Here is a 17,873-nt window from a genome sequence, read left to right as displayed (position 1 = left end):
ACATTTGTCAGTTCTTCTTCTGCATCATTAACTGTTGTTTCTACAAGAAAGCCCCACCATATCATATCACTTGGAATGGTATGTTCCTAGCTCAGGGGTGGCAGACTTCAGGCTTACTGGTTCTACTAGTTCCGTCTTAGCAAAATGTCAGCCAACCAAATAATAGTGTGGGGGGGCAGCAGGCATACACTTTAAACAGAGGAACATGGTATATCTGAACATGTACTCAGCCCAGGAATTTATTTTCAGTACCAAAACTGAGCTTTCGCTTCACACAAATCATCCCTGCCCAAAGATTTCTTTTGATTCAGCATCTTAAGTTAGAGAAGAAAAAACCCCTTTTGTTGTTGCTGCTATTAAATAATACAGTCCAAAACCTTTTTGACCTACTTCAAATCACCTGGCGATCTTCCAGATGATCCTGATCTATCTTCTGCTTGTACAGATGAAATTTGTACCATTTAAAGAGATCATCAATCTATATATTCTCTTAAATGTACCTGTTGCTAATCTCATGCATGGCAACTCTCATGATAGTATGTGAGCAGCTGCCTGGATAGTTACAGGGACAGGTTGGGGGAGAAAATAGCAGGGAACAGGATGTGGTGGTGGGCCAGCCCAACTGCCAGGAGGAGGAGGTGGCGGCTGGCCTAGCTGCCAGAGGAGGCAGCCGCTGCCTGGAGTGGGCAGGTGGGTGGGATAAGGTGGCGGGGCTGCTTTCCGGCTGGAAAAAAAGAAAGCACCAGAGGGGGAGAAGAAGCGGGCCATCCAGAAAGCACCAGAGGGGGTGAAGAAGCGGGCCAGCTGGCCTGCCATCCAGAAAGCGCAGGGGGTGGGGGCAGAAGTGGGCAGAGAGGAGAAGAAGCAGGCCAGCCGGCCAGAAAGCTGGGTGCGCCGGCCGGGGCAGTGGGGAGAAACAGGCAGTGGCGGTGGGTGAGCCGACTGGAGGGACAGATGCTCTGCACCCAGCCCAGCTAGTAACATATATTTCTTCTGAAGAAAGGTTAAAGTGTTGTGGGGGAAGGAGGTGCTTTTCAGGCTGGAACAGGGGTGAATGACTGCTGTATTTCTTGGGGTCTATTTTAATTTGTAAGATTAAAAAGATGATTTTTGAAGTATTACAATTTCAAAGTAATAAAATGCTTCATTGAAAAAATAGACATATTTTTTAGCCTGCTTTGTTTAAAATATGGTAGGGCTTTCATGAGGACAAAATTCCTTCTGGTGAGATCTATTTTGTGGCCTGCCAGTTGGCTATCCTTGGTCATTGAATTGGACATTTAAAATATTTGTAAATTTAGAAATGGTGTGGTGGGAGCAACTATAGAGATCCCCCCCTCCGCCCCCGCACAAGTGGGTAACCCAAGTAAGCTGATAGGTTCAAAATTTCTAAAGAAAGTAGTTCTTCATATAATGCATAATTACCCTATAGAATTAATTGCCATAGGATATTGTGAATAGGAGTGTGCATGGAACTGGTCCGGGGCCATGTAAGAGGCCTCTGGACCGGTTCGGAATTCGGCCGGCCTGGTGGGGGATTGTGGCTTTAAGGGCGGGGGGGTAGTACTTACCCCTCCCACCACTTTCCCCCTCTGGCGCTCGACTTTTATGCAAAGTTTTTGGGGCGGCAGAGTTCCTCCGTGCGGCCTCTGCCCCCATTGTTGTCTGGAGTGCCCCCATTGTTGTCTGGAGTGCCCCCATTGTTGTCTGGAGTGCCCCCATTGTTGTCTGGAGTGCCCCCATTGTTGTCTGGAGTGCCCCCATTGTTGTCTGGAGTGCCCCCATTGTTGTCTGGAGTGCCCCCATTGTTGTCTGGAGTGCCCCCATTGTTGTCTGGAGTGCCCCCATTGTTGTCTGGAGTGCCCCCATTGTTGTCTGGAGTGCCCCCATTGTTGTCTGGAGTGCCCCCATTGTTGTCTGGAGTGCCCCCATTGTTGTCTGGAGTGCCCCCATTGTTGTCTGGAGTGCCCCCATTGTTGTCTGGAGTGCCCCCATCGTTGTCTGGAGTGCCCCCATCGTTTTTTGAACAAGGAGAACTTGGCGCCACGCATGCATCCGTTGCATACATCACACGCAATGTGTGACGTATGCGGGGAGCGCAGCAACGGGCACATGTGCCAAGTTCTCCTTGTTCAAAACAACGATGGGGACATTCCAGACAATGATGGGGGCAGGGGCGGCAGGGAGGAACTCTGCAGCCCCCAAAACTTAGCATAAAAGTCGAGCGCTGGAGGGGGGAAAACGACGGGAGGGGTAAGTACTACCCCCCCGCCCTTAAAGACACACTCCCCCCAGTGCCAGACCGCGCCTCTGTGGTTCCGTGCACATCCCTAATTGTGAATAATTTAAAGAAGGATTAGACAAATTCGTGGAGGATAGATTAATTCTTAGAGGCAGTAACCATCTGAATGCCAGATATTGGAAACAATCACTGTTAGGTAGGTAGCCCTCTCATCATGTCCTGTTGGTGAACTGAGACATTTGTCCACTGTAGATGACAGAATGCTGGGACAGATGGAGACTTGATTTGATCCAGTTGTTATGCTCTGCAAGTGTAACCTGTTGTTGTTGTTGTTGTTAAGATATTTAGCTGAACTCTGTGGCATAGGAGTGACTGCACTGGGAACTGGTGGAGGTGCTGGTTCCTCATTTCCAACGGTTAGTATGATTTTATCTATTTATTTATTTATTTAAAATATTTATATACTGCCCAAAATGCAAGTCTCTGGGCAGTTTACAACAAAACAATAAAAACGGATAAAAAGATTAAAACATTACAACAATTAAAATTTAAAATGTTAAAACAATTAAAAACACAATTAAAAGAATATCTAATTAAAAGCCTGGATGAACAAATGAGTCTTGACTGCCTTTTAAAAAGTTGTAAGAGATGGGGAGGCTCTTATTTCAGCAGGAAGTGTGTTCCAAAGCCTTGGGGTAGCAACAGAGAGGGCCCGTCCCTGAGTAGCCACCAGACGAGCCGGTGGCAACTGCAGACAACCCCCTCCAGATTATCTCAATGGGCGGTGTGGTTCATAGCGAAGAAGGCGTTCTCTTAAATACTCAGGGCCCAAGCTGTTTAGGGCTTTATAGGTTATTCATGATTTTCATGATATCAAATGAATTAGTTCAGTCCACAAATCATAAAATAACAAGTAACTTAGTTTGAACATCAAAACTAAGTTAAAAGCTAAAAATCATGGCTCTAATCAAATTATACAATGAAAGTACATTTCAGAAAAATAATACATAATTAGTACAATATAAAATTAGATTTAATACAACTTACCCTTTCTCAGTATCTCTGATCTTGATCTAATAGCCCCCCAAGAAAATGAGTTGTATTTTCAATAATGGATGTGCTGGAATCTATCTAATCTGTTTATCCTTCATCATAATTTTCTGGATCTGAGCAGAGCACGGGAGGGGGGGTGGAAACAGGCTCTAATATCCTTACCCTTTTAAAAATCACAATATAAAAAGTTATGGGGTGATGTTTCTGTAGTACCACTTCCACATGGGCAAACTCTTAAATGCCAAGATAAACCTTTTAATCAACTTTCCCTAACTGTGTGGCAAAACATTTAGCCTAGCCATAGAAGACACTTTCCTGTGCTTGGAAATACTTAATATTGTAAGGTAATATGCAGGCTGCAGTTCAGCCTTAGGTTGTAAGCTGAGATATAGTGGCATAGGGAGGCCAATGGCAGTCCCAGTTCAGCCTGCTGCCAGCAGCACCGCGCCCCCCCCCCCCCCCCGCCTGCAGCCACACCCCCTGTGTCTGATGTCAGACACAGGGGGCATGGTTTCGCTCACAAATGGGGCCGCACCACCCGTTTTGTGAGCAAATTTTGCGGTGCAGCTGGAAGTGACTCTCTGCTTTAAAAGGCAGGGAGATGTGTTCCGGCCAGGCTGGGAAGCTGGTGCTGGCTAAGCTTCTGAAAAATGGAGCTGCACATCTTCCTGCCTTTTAAAACGGGGACAGCCGCTACAAATGCGGCACTAGCCGGAATTTGCTTGCAAACGGGTCATGTGGTCCCATTTGTGAGGGAAACCACACCCCCGTGTCTGATGTCAGACTCAGGGGGTGGTGGCCCCTGAGTGCAGCAGCCCGGGTTCTTTGAACCTGTTTGTGCAATGTTGGCTCCATCCCTGCTGACATATACTGGTGAATGAATCCTTGTTGCAGAAACGATAGAGTATGATTTTGCCTCTTTTCCGAATCTACAGGGAATTGTCACATATTTTTATTTTAATAGAAACAACATGAAATGAATGGGTGTGATTCGCAGGAACATGCTTTGTTGGTATAGTTTGGAAACTGCTCTCCATTTTGAATAATTCATTTCTAATAAAGTGATCTTCACAGCTGCTTATAAATATATTTGCCCATCCTTATTTATCTATACTGCCTCATACATAAGTCTCTGGGTGGTTCACAATCTAAAAACGCAAGAACAGTTAAAAGATTAACACAATTAAAACAATTTAAAATATAGATTAAAACTCTAAAAACTTAAAAATTTAAAACTATGAACTAAAAGCCTGATTAAACTTATATTTTTTTCAGATATTTCTTTAAAACATCCAGACGGGAGGCTCTAATTTTATTAGGAAGCCTGTCCAATAGTCCTGGGGCAACCCTAGAAAGGTGTGGTTATGAGTCGCCACCAACTGAGCAGGTGGCAACCGCAACCGGACCTACTGTGATTATCTTAATGGGTGGCAGGGTTCATGAAGAAGAGGGTGTTCTCTTAAATACTTTGGACTCAAGCCAATCAAGGCTTTATAGGTATTTACCAGCTCTTTGTGTTTCACCCAGAAACATATTGGCAGCCAGCCAGTGTAATTGTGTTAAAATAAGTGTAATATGATCTCTTTGAGTATCCCCAGAGACCAATCTGACTGCTGCATTCTGTACAAGCAGCACTTTCCGGACTATGTACAAAGGCAGCCTAATGTAGAGTGCATTGCAGTAGTCAAGTCTGGATACTACCAGCATATGCATCACTGTTTTAAGGTTGTTTATCTCCACAAATGGACTCAGCTGATGTATTAGCCGAAGCTGAAAGAAAGCCCTCCTGGCCACTTCCTCAACCTGAGAAACCAGTGAGAGGTTTCAGTCCAGAACTACGTACCTGCTCTTTCTGGGGGAGTGTAACCCCACCCAGAAGAGGCAGATCTTAGCCACTTCCTAAGTTCTGACCTCACACATTGAGTACCTCAATCTTGTTTGGATTCAGCCTCAGTTTGTTCTCCCTCATCCATCCCATTACCTTCCCACCCCATTACCCCATCCATCCCATTACTTTCCAATTTGGGAAGTTAGTCCATTTCCTGATGAAGCTGACATGGAGAAATAAATTTGGGTGTCATCATCTTATTGATAACACCCTGCACCAAATCCCCTGATGGCTTCACTCAGTGGTTTCATGTAGATGTTAAAAAGCATTAGAGATAGAATGGAGCCCTGGATTTAAAATCCAACACCAGATAATATGAACATAATTGTATTATTTTCAGAAAGGAGCTTATTAGCATCTTGCATATAGCCGTACTCCTTCTGCTGAGTGCCTCTTAAATGTGCTTCAATAAGTAAGAATTTGTGAGTCAACAAAAGCAAAGTTTGTCCAACCAAGGAAGTGGGTTCCAATAGAGCCCTGCCAATGAGGAAGATAAAGTTCCTTGGTAAATTTGTTCCCTTTCTTACAAGTCTAGCTGTGCCAAGTAAGTCTAAACAAAGTACCAGTGAGTGAGTATGATCTTCCTTACAAACATTTATTCTGTTATACATGTTTCAGGGAGTGAAACTTCTTTCATATCTGTACAAAGAGGCTCTAAATAACTGCAGCAATGAACATTACCCAGTTCTTCTGTCACTGCTAAAAACAAGCTGTGAACCATACACAAGGTAGGTGCTACCATTTTAAATGTATACATCACAAAAGTTTAATGTGTAATGATGATGATCTCGATAATTTGCTTTCATTGACATTGCTGTGAATTCTTGCCTCAAGTACAAAAGGAATTTGACTTTCAGGGCAGCGGCAGGCCTATTTTAGTGTGTTGAAATAAAACCAAACCTTAAAATTGTCTACACTTATAATGAAATGTGTCTGGGGACCTCAATATGTAAAATTTCTCTCTCTCTCTCTCCCTCGCGCGTGCGCGCTCTCTCTCTCTCTCTCTCTCTCTCTCTCTCTCTCACACACACACACACACACACACACACACACACACACACACACACACACTTCTCTGCAAATTATAGAACTGCAGATATTTGTTATTCTTTTAAAGAGCCCTGTGTCAAGATGAACAGAGATCCCTTTTCTCTTACTGGAAGGTTTGTGTCACATCTGGGATCCTAGTTAATTTGAGGCTCTCCTTTATGGCATATTTCAGATATGTAATAATAAATCCAACCACTTCAGAGCCAATATAAAACCGTGGTGCTGTGGTACTGAGATATATTCTTTAGATACATCACTGTATGTGAGGCCCATAGAGTTGCACTACCTGAAGTGATAGCATTCTGATTTTCTGTTGAAATGAAATACCATTTATTGCACACATTTGTGTGCTACCCTTCAGTCCACAAATATTCCCAGGCATAAAATCATTAAAACACAAAGCAACACTCCAAGCACCACAAAAATAAAAGCCACAGAAAATCACAGCAGTGCCAGAGATTTAAAAGTGTTGAAGATATTTTTTAGAAGGACTCTCCCTGGCACTGAAAAGACATGAGAGTGCCAGGGAAGCTTTCCAAGGATGTTATTCCATAAGCAGGGTACCATCGTTTTCTCGTCTCCTCAGTCATCGTTCACCTTATCTCAGATGGTGGAGCACCCTAAAGAGGGCCTCCAAAGATTACCAGTGTCTGGGAAGTTCCATGTGGAAATAGGCAATTCCTCAGGTACCCCTGTCCCAAGTCATGTAGGGCTTTAATTATAAACACCAGCACTTTGAATTGTGCTTGGAAACAAATTAGGAGCCGGTACTTATGCAGTGGAACCGTAGCTCAGTGGTAGAGTATATGCTTGCAAGCACAAGGTCCCAGGTTCAATCCCTGGCATCTCCAGGTAGGACTGGGAAAGACTCCTGCATGAAACCTTGGAAAGTCACTGCCAGTCAGTGTACTGAGCTAGATGGACAAATGGCCTGACTTGGTATATAAGGCAGTTTCCTATGTTCCTACACTACAGAGCACTGGCAAGACATGTTCTAACCTGTTCTTGTTAGTAACTTAGCAGTTATATTTTTAGTATATGACAGTTGTCTTAAGGCCCACTGTGACAGTTGTCACATGCCCACATACAACTCACTAGAGTGGTCTGATCTGGAGGTTATCAGAGCATGGGAACCATGACTGAGTTTCTGTCCAGGAGGAGAAAGGGCATTCCAGCATAACTCTTTCAAATGTGTTCATTTGAAAACGTGTTTATTTTTTCAGGTTTATCCACGATTGGGTATATAGCGGTGTCTTCAGAGATGTCTATGGGGAATTTATGATTCAAGTGAATGAGGACTACCTTGGCTTTAGAGGTATATTACAAAATGATTTGCCATCTCTTGAATTCCCATTTCATTGCTTCAGAAATTAAAGGCCTTTGCTGCACTGCCTGGTCCAGCTGCACGTTATAGTTAGTGTGTGACTCTCACAAGCTCTGATCAAATGCCAGCCCTTCCTGTCCTCACATAATAGAAGGTAAAATGCTGTTGCTGTGGGGAAAATAGCTGTGCTGCTGTTCACAGCTTCTTGTTGGATAATGGCATGTGAGCATTCTGGCACTGGCTTGTATTTCTAGGAAAGCAGCAAGCAGGGAAAATGCATAAGTAAAAGAAAAGGTTCCTTAAATGCAGGGGGGAGTATAATTTTACTGCTCTTTTATCTTGTGGGGGGAAGGGAAGGGTCTAGCTCTGGCCAGATTACTTCAGCATGTTCTCAGTGCATGTGTCATTGATTGCAAGGGTTGTACTGTGAGGGAAGGTACAATCACGAAGACATTAAAAAAGGGGGGCGGGGAAGGTGTAACTGACAACATCACAGATGTTAACCATCAGGCTTTCGTGACACTTGCATAACCACATTCCCCATGGCAATCACAATAGCTATGGATGCACTATCCGTATGAAGTAGTATAGGCCATATATTTGGTCATATGGTGACAGGCTATCTATCTATCTATCTGAAAGTGAAAATTTCCAGCACACAATAAAGTAAGTGCAGTCAGTGATTGATTGATTGCCGTCAAGTCGGTTTCTTAGCAACCACAGATAAATTCTCTCCAGGATGATCTGTCTTCAGCTTGGCCTTTAAGGTCTCTCAATAGTGCATTCATTGCTGTTGTAATTGAGTCCATCCACCTTGCTGCTGGTTGTCCTCTTCTTCTCTTTCCTTCAACTTTTCCCAGCAATTCTGGATTGATTTGTTTTATGATCCATTTGTTTGTTTTCCTGGCTGTCCATGGTAGCCTCAAAAGTCTTCTCCAGAACCAGAGTTCAAAAGTGTCAATACCTTTTCTATCTTTTTCTTCAAAGTCTAACTTTCGCATCCATAGAGTGTCACAGGAAAAACCATTGTCCAATCTTTGTAGGTATAGACGTGTCACGGCATCTAAATATCCTTTCCAAGGCCTTCATTGCAACCCTACCAAGTGCTAGTCTGCAGTACGGATGTGCACAGAACCGGTTGTGGGGTGGGGGGATAACTTTAAGGATGGGGGAGGATGCACGGCCACCACCACCACATTTACCCCGCTGGCGCTTGATTTCCTAAAAGTCCATTGGGGCGGCAGCATACCTCCCAGCTGCCCTGTTGCTCACTTTACGGGATGTAACCAGAAGTACTGGATGCACCTGTGAACCTTCAAGCCAGCCAGTGTTCGAATCTGTTTGGAGGCCCGTAAAAGGGCCTCCAAACAGGTTTGTGCACATCCCTAGTTTGCAGTGTATTTCTTGACTGCTGTCTTTTACTGTTGATGGCCAATCCTAAAAAGCAGAAGCTATCCACCACTTCAGTGTCTTCATTATCCATTTTAAGGCTTGTTGCTGTACCCATAGTCATTAGTTTAGTCTTCTTTACATTTAGTCATAGTCCCATTTTTTCACTGTGCTCCTTGACTTTCATTACTAGAGCTTGCAGATCATCCGCATTCTCAGCTATCAGAGTGGTGTCATCACCACAGCGCAGGTTGTTGATGTTTCTTCCTCCAACTTTAAAACCACGCTCATATTCCAATCCAGCTTCTCTCGGTATATGTTCAGCATATAAATTCAATAAATAAGGAGAAAGTATGCAGCCTTGTCTTCCTCCTTTGCCAATCTAGAACCAGTCTGTTTCTCCATGTTCTGTCTGGACTGTGGCTTCCTGTCCTGTGTATAGGTTTCTCATGAGAACAATGAGATGTTCTGGAACACTGATTTCCCTGAGGATAGTCCACAACTTGACATGGTTGATGCAATTGAAGGTTTTTCTGTAGTCAATAAAACACATATTGACTTCTTTTTGGTATTCTTTGGCTTTCTCAATTATCCAGCGGGCATCAGCAATGATGTCTCTTGTTCTTCGACCTTTTCTAAAACCAGCTTGAACATCCAGCACTTCCCTTTCCACCTAGGTCTCTAATCTGCATTGGATGATCCTGAGCATTGTTTTGCTGGCATGTGAAATTAAGGATATTATGTGATGGTTTGCACAATCTGTTAGGTCTCCTTTCTTTGGTATGGGTATGTAGATTGACCTTTTCCACTCTGTTGGCCATTTTGTCGTTCTCCAAATTTGCTGGCATAGTTTGGTTAGAGCCTTGACTGATTCTTATTCTGTTGCCTGCCATATTCCTGTAGCTATTCCATCAATTCCTGTAGCCTTCTGACTTGGTAGTGACCAGAGTGCTGATCTAACTTCATCTTCCTGTACTAGAGGTTCTTGCAAGTAGGGGATATCTTCTAGAGTATCTTGGATGTTGATGTCCCTGTTGTACAGATTTTCAGTATACTCCTTCTATCTTCTCCGAATCAGCTCCTGTCTGTCCTTTGGCATCCCTTAACATACCAATTCAAGGGTGGAACATCCCTCTGAGTTCAGAGATCTTTTGGAAAACCCTCCTTGTTCTTCCATATCTATTTCCATCCTCAAGGTCTTTACAGATGTCATTGTAGTACTGCACCTTGTCCCTTCTAACAGCTTTCTGAAATTCCCTATTAAGCTCCTTCCTGAGGTCTTTATCTTTCTTGACTTTGGCTTCTCTTCTCTTCTTGGCATGTGTGATATTCCCACAACAAAAGTGCAGCTTCAGAGGAAGTCTTTTGGACTGTATGTAAGAAATGGCTAATTGCTCCTCAGTGTTATCATTCCTAACCTTTCTGCTCATTCAATTTCTAGATAAACACTACTGGACTCATGGATACATTTTGATTTCCAAAGAAGCAGAAGATTGTGTCCCCATGTTTTTGAAACATATTGCTAATGATGTATACATTTGTGGGAAAACTATAAACTTATTAAAGTTATGTTGTCCCAGGGTAAGTACTACTGGTTTTGGAAATCATTGATTAGGCATTGTTTACAAGTACCTTGCAATTCAGTTGAGAGCAATTGCTTGATTATGCCATTCATGCTCCTGGAATGTCTAGGGAGCGCATTAAGAGAGGTGTGGCTGTTCTGCGGTTATGAAACTCATTGCCTGTAAAGACTTTTCAAACCTTACATCTGCACATCTTCCAAAAGTACTAGAAAACTTTCCTGCTTGGATTGGGCTTTAGTGATTTTAATTAAGCAATTATTGGGGGTTTATTATTTTATGATGTGTCTTATTTAAAAGATCTAAAATCTAGCCTTTGGTTTTCCCTGCTTCTGTTGTCATAATAAACTGGTCCTCCCTGTAGAGCAATTGTTTGGATAGAGATCTAGACTTTGTTATGTTTGATTTCTTATTACAAATCAAATTTTTATGTTCTGTGCTAAAAATATATGTTGATCATCAAGGAACATAGGTTAGACATTTCCTTTAATAAATTTAATGTGTTGTGCTTTATCTAAATCAGATGCCCTCTGTTTGACCCTCTAAACATTTGACAATAATACATTCTGAAAGAAAGAACCTACAAAAGCATGTTATATGGTGCTGTTCAGAACATTTTTCACAAAGAACAATACTAGAGTTACACAGATCTAAACTGGCCTTGAAATAAATATTGTTGTTAAGTTCCTAAAACAAACTAGACACCGAGTGAAAGGTGTATATAGAACAAATTTCTGCTTGTAGTCTAAAACGTAATTTTGCTTTATTCTTTTTTACAGCACTATATATGCTGGTCTGATATACCTGTCCCTCGGATTTCTGTAATTTTCTCCCTTGATGAATTAAAAGAGATTGAGAGAGACTGTGCAGTATATGTGGGCAGAATGGAAAGAATTGCACGTTACAGTACTATCAGCAAGGAAGAAAAGGTAAATTGGCTTATAGAATAATCTGACTAGGGATGTGCATGAACAGGTTCAGTGGCTTCCTTTGGGAAGCGCCAAACTGGCTCGGGCAGCTGAAACTGAACCGGTTTTGTGTGGCGGGGAGTAGTTCCCTTAAATAGAAAGCAGGTCCTTACCTGCTCCACTGCCAACCCACCGTTTTTCTGAGCAATGTGCTTATTCTAGCAAAGGTTGCACACGGTTGCAGTTGGGTTCTCTGCAGCCTGCACGTACGATATCGGCACATGCTGTGCCGATGCCATTTCTTAAGGGAACTGCTCCCCACCTTCACTTCCATGAGCCATTCATGCACATCCTTAAATCTAATATTGTATTAGTAAACTTCATCATCCTGAACATGAATGGATTTTTTAAAATGCTGTATCAAAAAGACTTAGAGTGGTGTCTTCTTGGAGTGTCCTGTACTTGATTTCTCTTTTTGTTATAATCTATAATGAATACTTTTGACAATGTTTGAGGTATTATTTTTAAGTTCTACATTCTATTGTATTTGATATGTAGGAACATCTTATGCAATTCATTCAGTGGGTGGAATTGCTATAATATTAGGCAGTTAAACCTCAAAGCCCAGATGCTTGTTACATAGTGACGTTTTGGGGTGATCTGAATATGTCTCAAGATGTACTTGAGCTTTTGAGGTTCTGCTACATTGACTAAAAGATAAACAGGACCTATTTGAGGCCAAGAAAGAATAACTAAAACCCAAAATGCCAGGGTACAAACAGTTCAGTCCCCATCTTTCTTGTGGGAGAAGCTAGGAGTTTGAGTAAACTCAGACCCACCGTAAGGGTTTAGCCCTTTACCTGTCTCTCACACTCCAGGAATAAAGATAGAATCTGGAAGGAGAAACAGACCCATTTAGCAAAGTTTGCAGAAGTGTAATATTTCACCCCCCTTACTTCTCTCATTTGAGAAAACAAGAGGAGTAGAAGGGCCAGTCCCCAGTAGGACCTTGTGTGGGGTGCAGACGGCTGGGAAACTGTAGATTTTAGCCCCAGTGCAGCTAACTTCTCTCCTCTATCAACCTTTTAACTGTTGTGAGCCACAGGGTTTCTGTGGAACTGGGGTTTTGAATAACACCCATCAATTTTGTTCCTATGGCTGCAGTGCATTGTAAACTATAAATGGCTATGCTTACATTAATGCTTGTGTTTTTAGTGATCGGATCCTGAGACTTCCTGCTGAAAATAACTAGCAGACAACAGTGTAGGGTGAGGCAGAGCAATCATAGCAAGACAACAAGCTGCCACCCTGACATTGCTGAACAGTACCCGAGGAACAGAGGAAACTGTTACTGGTGTATTGTTTAACAGTATCAATGTGACATCATGTTGTCTTGTTATGGTTGCTTTCCATCATCCTAAATTTCTTGCCATTTCTTGTTTATTATGAGGATATTTACTTCTTATTGATTTGAAACTTATAATACTACTTATTGATTTGAAACAGAGTTGCTAATAACATGCTGTTTGCAATTTATGGTCTGAAAATCACAATAAACCATGTGAAATTGCCTCCTAGGACTTGCGTATGGAAATTGAAAAACAGGAGTTAATTGTTCATGCTCGAGAAACGGCTAGCAAAGCTTTAAAAGCCATTACTGGTGAGTTTCATCTGTCTTTGCAATCTAGTTGATTATTTTCCATGACTTTCTTCTTCTTCTTTTTAATGCTACAGTATTTTTTACTTATATTCAGATCGACAAATATTGGACAAAATGGCATTGGATGCAAAGAAACGTGAGCAGTTTCAGAAACTGAAAGAACAATTTGCAAAAGATCAAGAGGTATTTGTTTTCATTAAAGTGGAATGCACATTTTCTCCTAGTACCTTAACAGTATAAAGTTAGGGAAGCTTATATTGAACATGTGCAAGTAGCCAGTAGCGTAACTATTGAAATAGCAAAGTCAGTAGCATAAATAAAGAGTGTCATTTTGAAAAGGGATAGCTAAAGCTTTCTGAATTTTTGTGTAGCGCCGACATGCTCTGAAACAGGAGGACATTGATGATGATTTTAGTTATGCTCGGGAACTCAGAGAGAGGGAGAGACGACTGAAGGCTTTAGAAGAGGACTTGGAGAAAAGGGCAAGGTAAGACAGTACATAGCACCACAAATGGATAAAGTCTGCTGAGAATTGCAATCTTAAAATTTTGTATTTGCATGGATTTTAAAAAGCACAGTCACCATAGAAGTGTTTGATTTAGTCCATCTTCCTGGCTTCAGAGTGGAAGTCAGGCTTTGGTAAGGAAGCACAAACTCTTCCCTGAAGTCTCTCAGCCCAGTTTTTGTGTCTGGCCAGAAATCAGTGTACCAACTCTTTCTTGCTCCTTTAGCATAGTATGAGCAGCAGGTCTGTGCAAATATTTATATCCGACTAGCAGAAGCCAAATAATGAACACAGTTATGACCAAAAGTATAAGTGGTGTTAGTGTGTTCGAACAACATTAATTTTTACTAATATCAGTGTGTGTGTGTGTGTGTGTGTGTGTGTGTGTGAGAGAGAGAGAGAGAGAGAGAGAGAGAGATGCAACAACACAAAGCATCCTTGTCACTTGTTAAAATTAAGCTATAATTAGAGTTTCTGGATAATTGTAGGTTTTGGCAGCACTCATTGTTCCTGAGCTTATCTATCATAAACAGCTTCCTAGCTCAATGTCTGTGATATTGTGGCTACATTTTAGTTTTGAAGGAAAGTCATCTAGAAATTTAAACTTCTTATATCTTTACTCTGCTTGCTTTCTTTATCATATTGAATGACAAGGTAAAGTCTTTCTTCCTTTTAATTGTTTTAGGCAAGAGTTAATTGACCATTACAGCAAACTATCTGAAGATGCAGCTCGTAGAGAAAAAAGAGCCCTATGGAAAATTCAGAGGCATAAACTGGAAACAGCCCGTCTCAATTTTCTTCTGGAAGATCAAAAGCGTATTGAGGTAGCTTAAATGCGGCTTTTTTAAAAAGGCACATTAACAGTGTTACATAGATATGGCTTGGGGAGGTTAAAGCTTTTGTATTTGCTATTTAATGCTTAGGACATGCTGGAGAAACTTCCTGATGGAAAATACAGGAAAAAAGTAGACATCATTCCAGAATACCAGTGCCAACAGGATTCTACTGCAGTTGTCCCTGTGAGAGATTCTGGCTCTCAGGTTGGTGTTGCTTCTCATATAAATTGCCTGATGGCATACACTTTCAAATCTATAATATGTATAACCTGATATTTTGATAGAACAATTGTTTGACAAACTAACTGGCAAGCTTTAGAACTACTTGCCTATGTGATGAATAGTTCTGTGTAATTAAGAAACTGAGCTGCTCTTTTAACGTTTGGTCTAATAAGATAGTGCCAATATAGCTTCTCCTATTCTGTTTCCAAAATGATTTCAACATGTTAGACTGTGGATGTTGTGATCAAAATGTAGTCATCTATGGGCTTTTCTTTCCCTTTCTTTTTTATAGTCTATAGCTAGCATTTGGGTCACAAACTGTTCAGAGTAATGTTTTCCATTATGTCTGTAGTGATAGATGTAAATTATTATAAATTAGTGTCTCTCTGCCTCTAAACTGGAAGTTCTTAGAGCAGCCACACACATTGCTTGAATAACAGGTCTGTGTCTCTCTGCCACATGTATCCATGTTGTTCCATGGAATGTGTGAGAGTTACATCCATTGACAAAATGTACACTGGTTAGTTGGGGCTTATATGATCAAAAATGCTGATGTGCTTCTTACACAGTAGAGGCTAATTTGGTATGCAGGTTAGTACCTGCTATTTTCATTACATTGGCTCCTGGAATATTTGGAAAGCTCTCTCTAGTCATAAGCCAGTAAAAATCAAAACTATAACTATAAAAATATCATATCATAGTCTAAAAATGCAAGCAGCTTATGTGAAGATACCCTATTCACATAAATGAGTTGTTTAATATTTTCATCATTTACTTTTCAGGCAACTTCTGTAGAACCAGAGTGTTCTGATGTTGTAGGCATAGAGAGAAATACAGAGTTTGGACTGGTAAGCACTTCTCTAGATGACAAATCACTGGACGGGGCACAATCAACAAATATACAATCCAGTGACTATTCAGAATCTGAAGAACCAGGGACTCTATCCCAGGTACTCTGCATAGAGCAAAGCGTGGGTTTGTCAGAAAGTGTACCTGAACTTGGCCTGGATTTTGAAGATTTCTTACCAAAACCCCTGGATGAAAGTCTCATTGCTCCTGATGTAGAAGGAAAGAGCTTGTTAGAAGAAGCTCTGCAAAATATCAGCTCGGATCTTTCCCTGACTGATCATCCTATGCAGAAAGATGTAGCAGGAGGAGAAACCAGTACCCAAGTTCACCTACATAGTGAATATGACTTCAATACCATTCTCAGGCCTTCTGTTTCACAGAGTCATGTCAGGGCTGGAGAAAACGTTTTTGACGTTGAGAGCACGAGACCTCGTTGGAATGTTCACGGACATGCATCTGATGCAAACATTAAAATAGGGGAATACGTACCTCTCACTACACTTTCTCAACCACATGCCAATCCTCATGGCCATTCCTCAGATGCTCACATTAAGATTGGGGATTATACCTCTGAAGTAGAACCTAGCCGGCCTCGCTGGAATATCCATGGGCATGTCTCTGCAGCTCATATTCAGGTTGGGGATTATGCCTCTGAGGTAGAGCCTTCAAGGCCTAGGTGGAATATTCATGGGCATGCTTCTGATTCCAACATAAAGATTGGTGAATATGTCTCGAATGTAGAACCAACTAGACCTCGGTGGAATGTACATGGCCACATGTCAGATGCCAGTATCAAAATTGGAGAAAATGTCTCTGAAGTTGTATCTGCTCGACCTCGGTGGAATATTCATGGGCATGCCTCCCAGTCTCATATTAAAATTGGTGAGCTAGTTTCTGAGACCGAAACTTCAAAGCCTCGGTGGAACCCCTTTGGCCATGCGTCACAATCAAGTATTCAAATAGGGGAGTGGATCCCTTCAACAGAAACTGACTTAATACCTCATCAGAAAGGGGTTTCTGGTCCTGCCTCTAGCTCTACAGTTCAGACATTCCTGTACAATGGGGAATTCTGTACAATCAAAGGAAATAATGAAGAACATGAATGCAAGGGAAAGAGTACTTCTGATGAAACATTGGCTGATAATCTGGATGAAAAGCAAGAAAGCAGCTTGGGAGAGAATGAAGAGGGTGGTGAGTGACAGTTGTCCAAACTTGTGGCAGACTTTTTACAATATTATTAGCAAAATATTGGAAATTGTTAAATTGGAAAGGTAAAGCAGGTGGGAGGACTGATTGTAGCTTTTCTCACAGTTGGTGAGAAGACCTTCTTCCTGGTCTGTGGGAGAGTGGGCTTAGCCCACTCTCCTCACAGACAATCAAAAGGCAGCCCTGGGCGGCCGAATCGGCCTCCCACACAACTGCCGGCTCCATCATGGAGCCGGCGGGGGCTGCAGGGATTGGGGGCTCACAGCCCCCGGAAGTTCCAGGATGTCCCGAGTGAGCGGGGCATCCTGGAGAGACCCCCAAGCCTGTCGGGGGTCTACTAATGTGTCGCCACATGCCGCGGCAACACACGAGCAACCAAATGAGGTTAACGGAGCACTCGCTCTGTTAACCTCATTTAAGAGGAGGGTGTTAAGCGGGCTAGCCACATTGGGAGCACCAGGCTCGCCTGCGAGTCTGGTGGTTCCCACAGTCCCTGGAAAGCGGGCTAAGCTCCCTTAGCCCGCTTTCCAGTGATCATGGGAATAGCCTCGTTGTCTTCAGGGGGACTCTGCTGGTTTACATCTTGGTACTCTAGTAACTGGTTCAATGAGTTTGCACATCTGGTTTTTTTGAATGAAAACTGTATTCTGAGTTGGCTCTTAAACAGGAATTCATTTATTGCCTTTGCAAGTTAAGCACTGTCAAGGTCTGGCCAAATGCCAGAGAAGTTCACGGCTTGGCTGAACGCTGTCGACTGAATGACGTACGTTGTTTTTCAGCAAGGAGTAGATGGCTGGTGACAGGATTTATAGTGGAAGCCGATAGCTCCCAGCTGGCAATAATTCACGGCTTATCAGCCTTCAGCAAGAGGCGTTTGCTTCTTCTAATAGATTCTAATTGCGTCCTGCGTTTAGTGTGCCTGCGTTGTTGTGGGGTCAGTGTTCCATTGCATAGTTGTTCTTCCGATTGGTCCCTCATGCCTTCTGCCGACTCAGGTTGCCGTGCAATCATTAGTTGGATCTACCTCAGCCGTTTCATGAACGCTGACAGCCGGGCTCTGCCCCTCAGACACTCCTGAATCGGCAGGAAAGTTGACAGCGTCCCCTTCCTCCTCGCTATTGGAGCTCGAGGGTGTGACAAGCACTATGTCCCTATGAGGAG

The 17,873-nt window shown here is 42.4% G+C and overlaps 1 protein-coding gene across 4 annotated transcripts in view; it reads left to right on the top strand.

Moving 5' to 3' along the window:
* TUBGCP6 (tubulin gamma complex associated protein 6) overlaps positions 1–17,873 on the top strand; it is a 57,558-nt gene that overhangs the window by 9,067 nt on the left and 30,618 nt on the right. For all 4 annotated transcript variants that reach the window (XM_053252103.1, XM_053252102.1, XM_053252104.1 and 1 more), the window contains exons 7-17: positions 2,583–2,658; positions 5,802–5,911; positions 7,457–7,548; positions 10,388–10,527; positions 11,306–11,455; positions 13,013–13,094; positions 13,189–13,277; positions 13,466–13,581; positions 14,285–14,423; positions 14,523–14,639; positions 15,440–16,697. In XM_053252103.1, coding sequence (XP_053108078.1) covers positions 2,583–2,658; positions 5,802–5,911; positions 7,457–7,548; positions 10,388–10,527; positions 11,306–11,455; positions 13,013–13,094; positions 13,189–13,277; positions 13,466–13,581; positions 14,285–14,423; positions 14,523–14,639; positions 15,440–16,697 — 2,369 coding nt within the window. The remainder of the gene's footprint in view (positions 1–2,582; positions 2,659–5,801; positions 5,912–7,456; positions 7,549–10,387; positions 10,528–11,305; positions 11,456–13,012; positions 13,095–13,188; positions 13,278–13,465; positions 13,582–14,284; positions 14,424–14,522; positions 14,640–15,439; positions 16,698–17,873) is intronic.

Source organism: Hemicordylus capensis, chromosome 5 (assembly GCF_027244095.1).
Source record: "Hemicordylus capensis ecotype Gifberg chromosome 5, rHemCap1.1.pri, whole genome shotgun sequence".
In the NCBI taxonomy this organism is placed as follows: domain Eukaryota; kingdom Metazoa; phylum Chordata; class Lepidosauria; order Squamata; family Cordylidae; genus Hemicordylus; species Hemicordylus capensis.
This window is presented reverse-complemented; position numbering and strand designations above follow the sequence as displayed.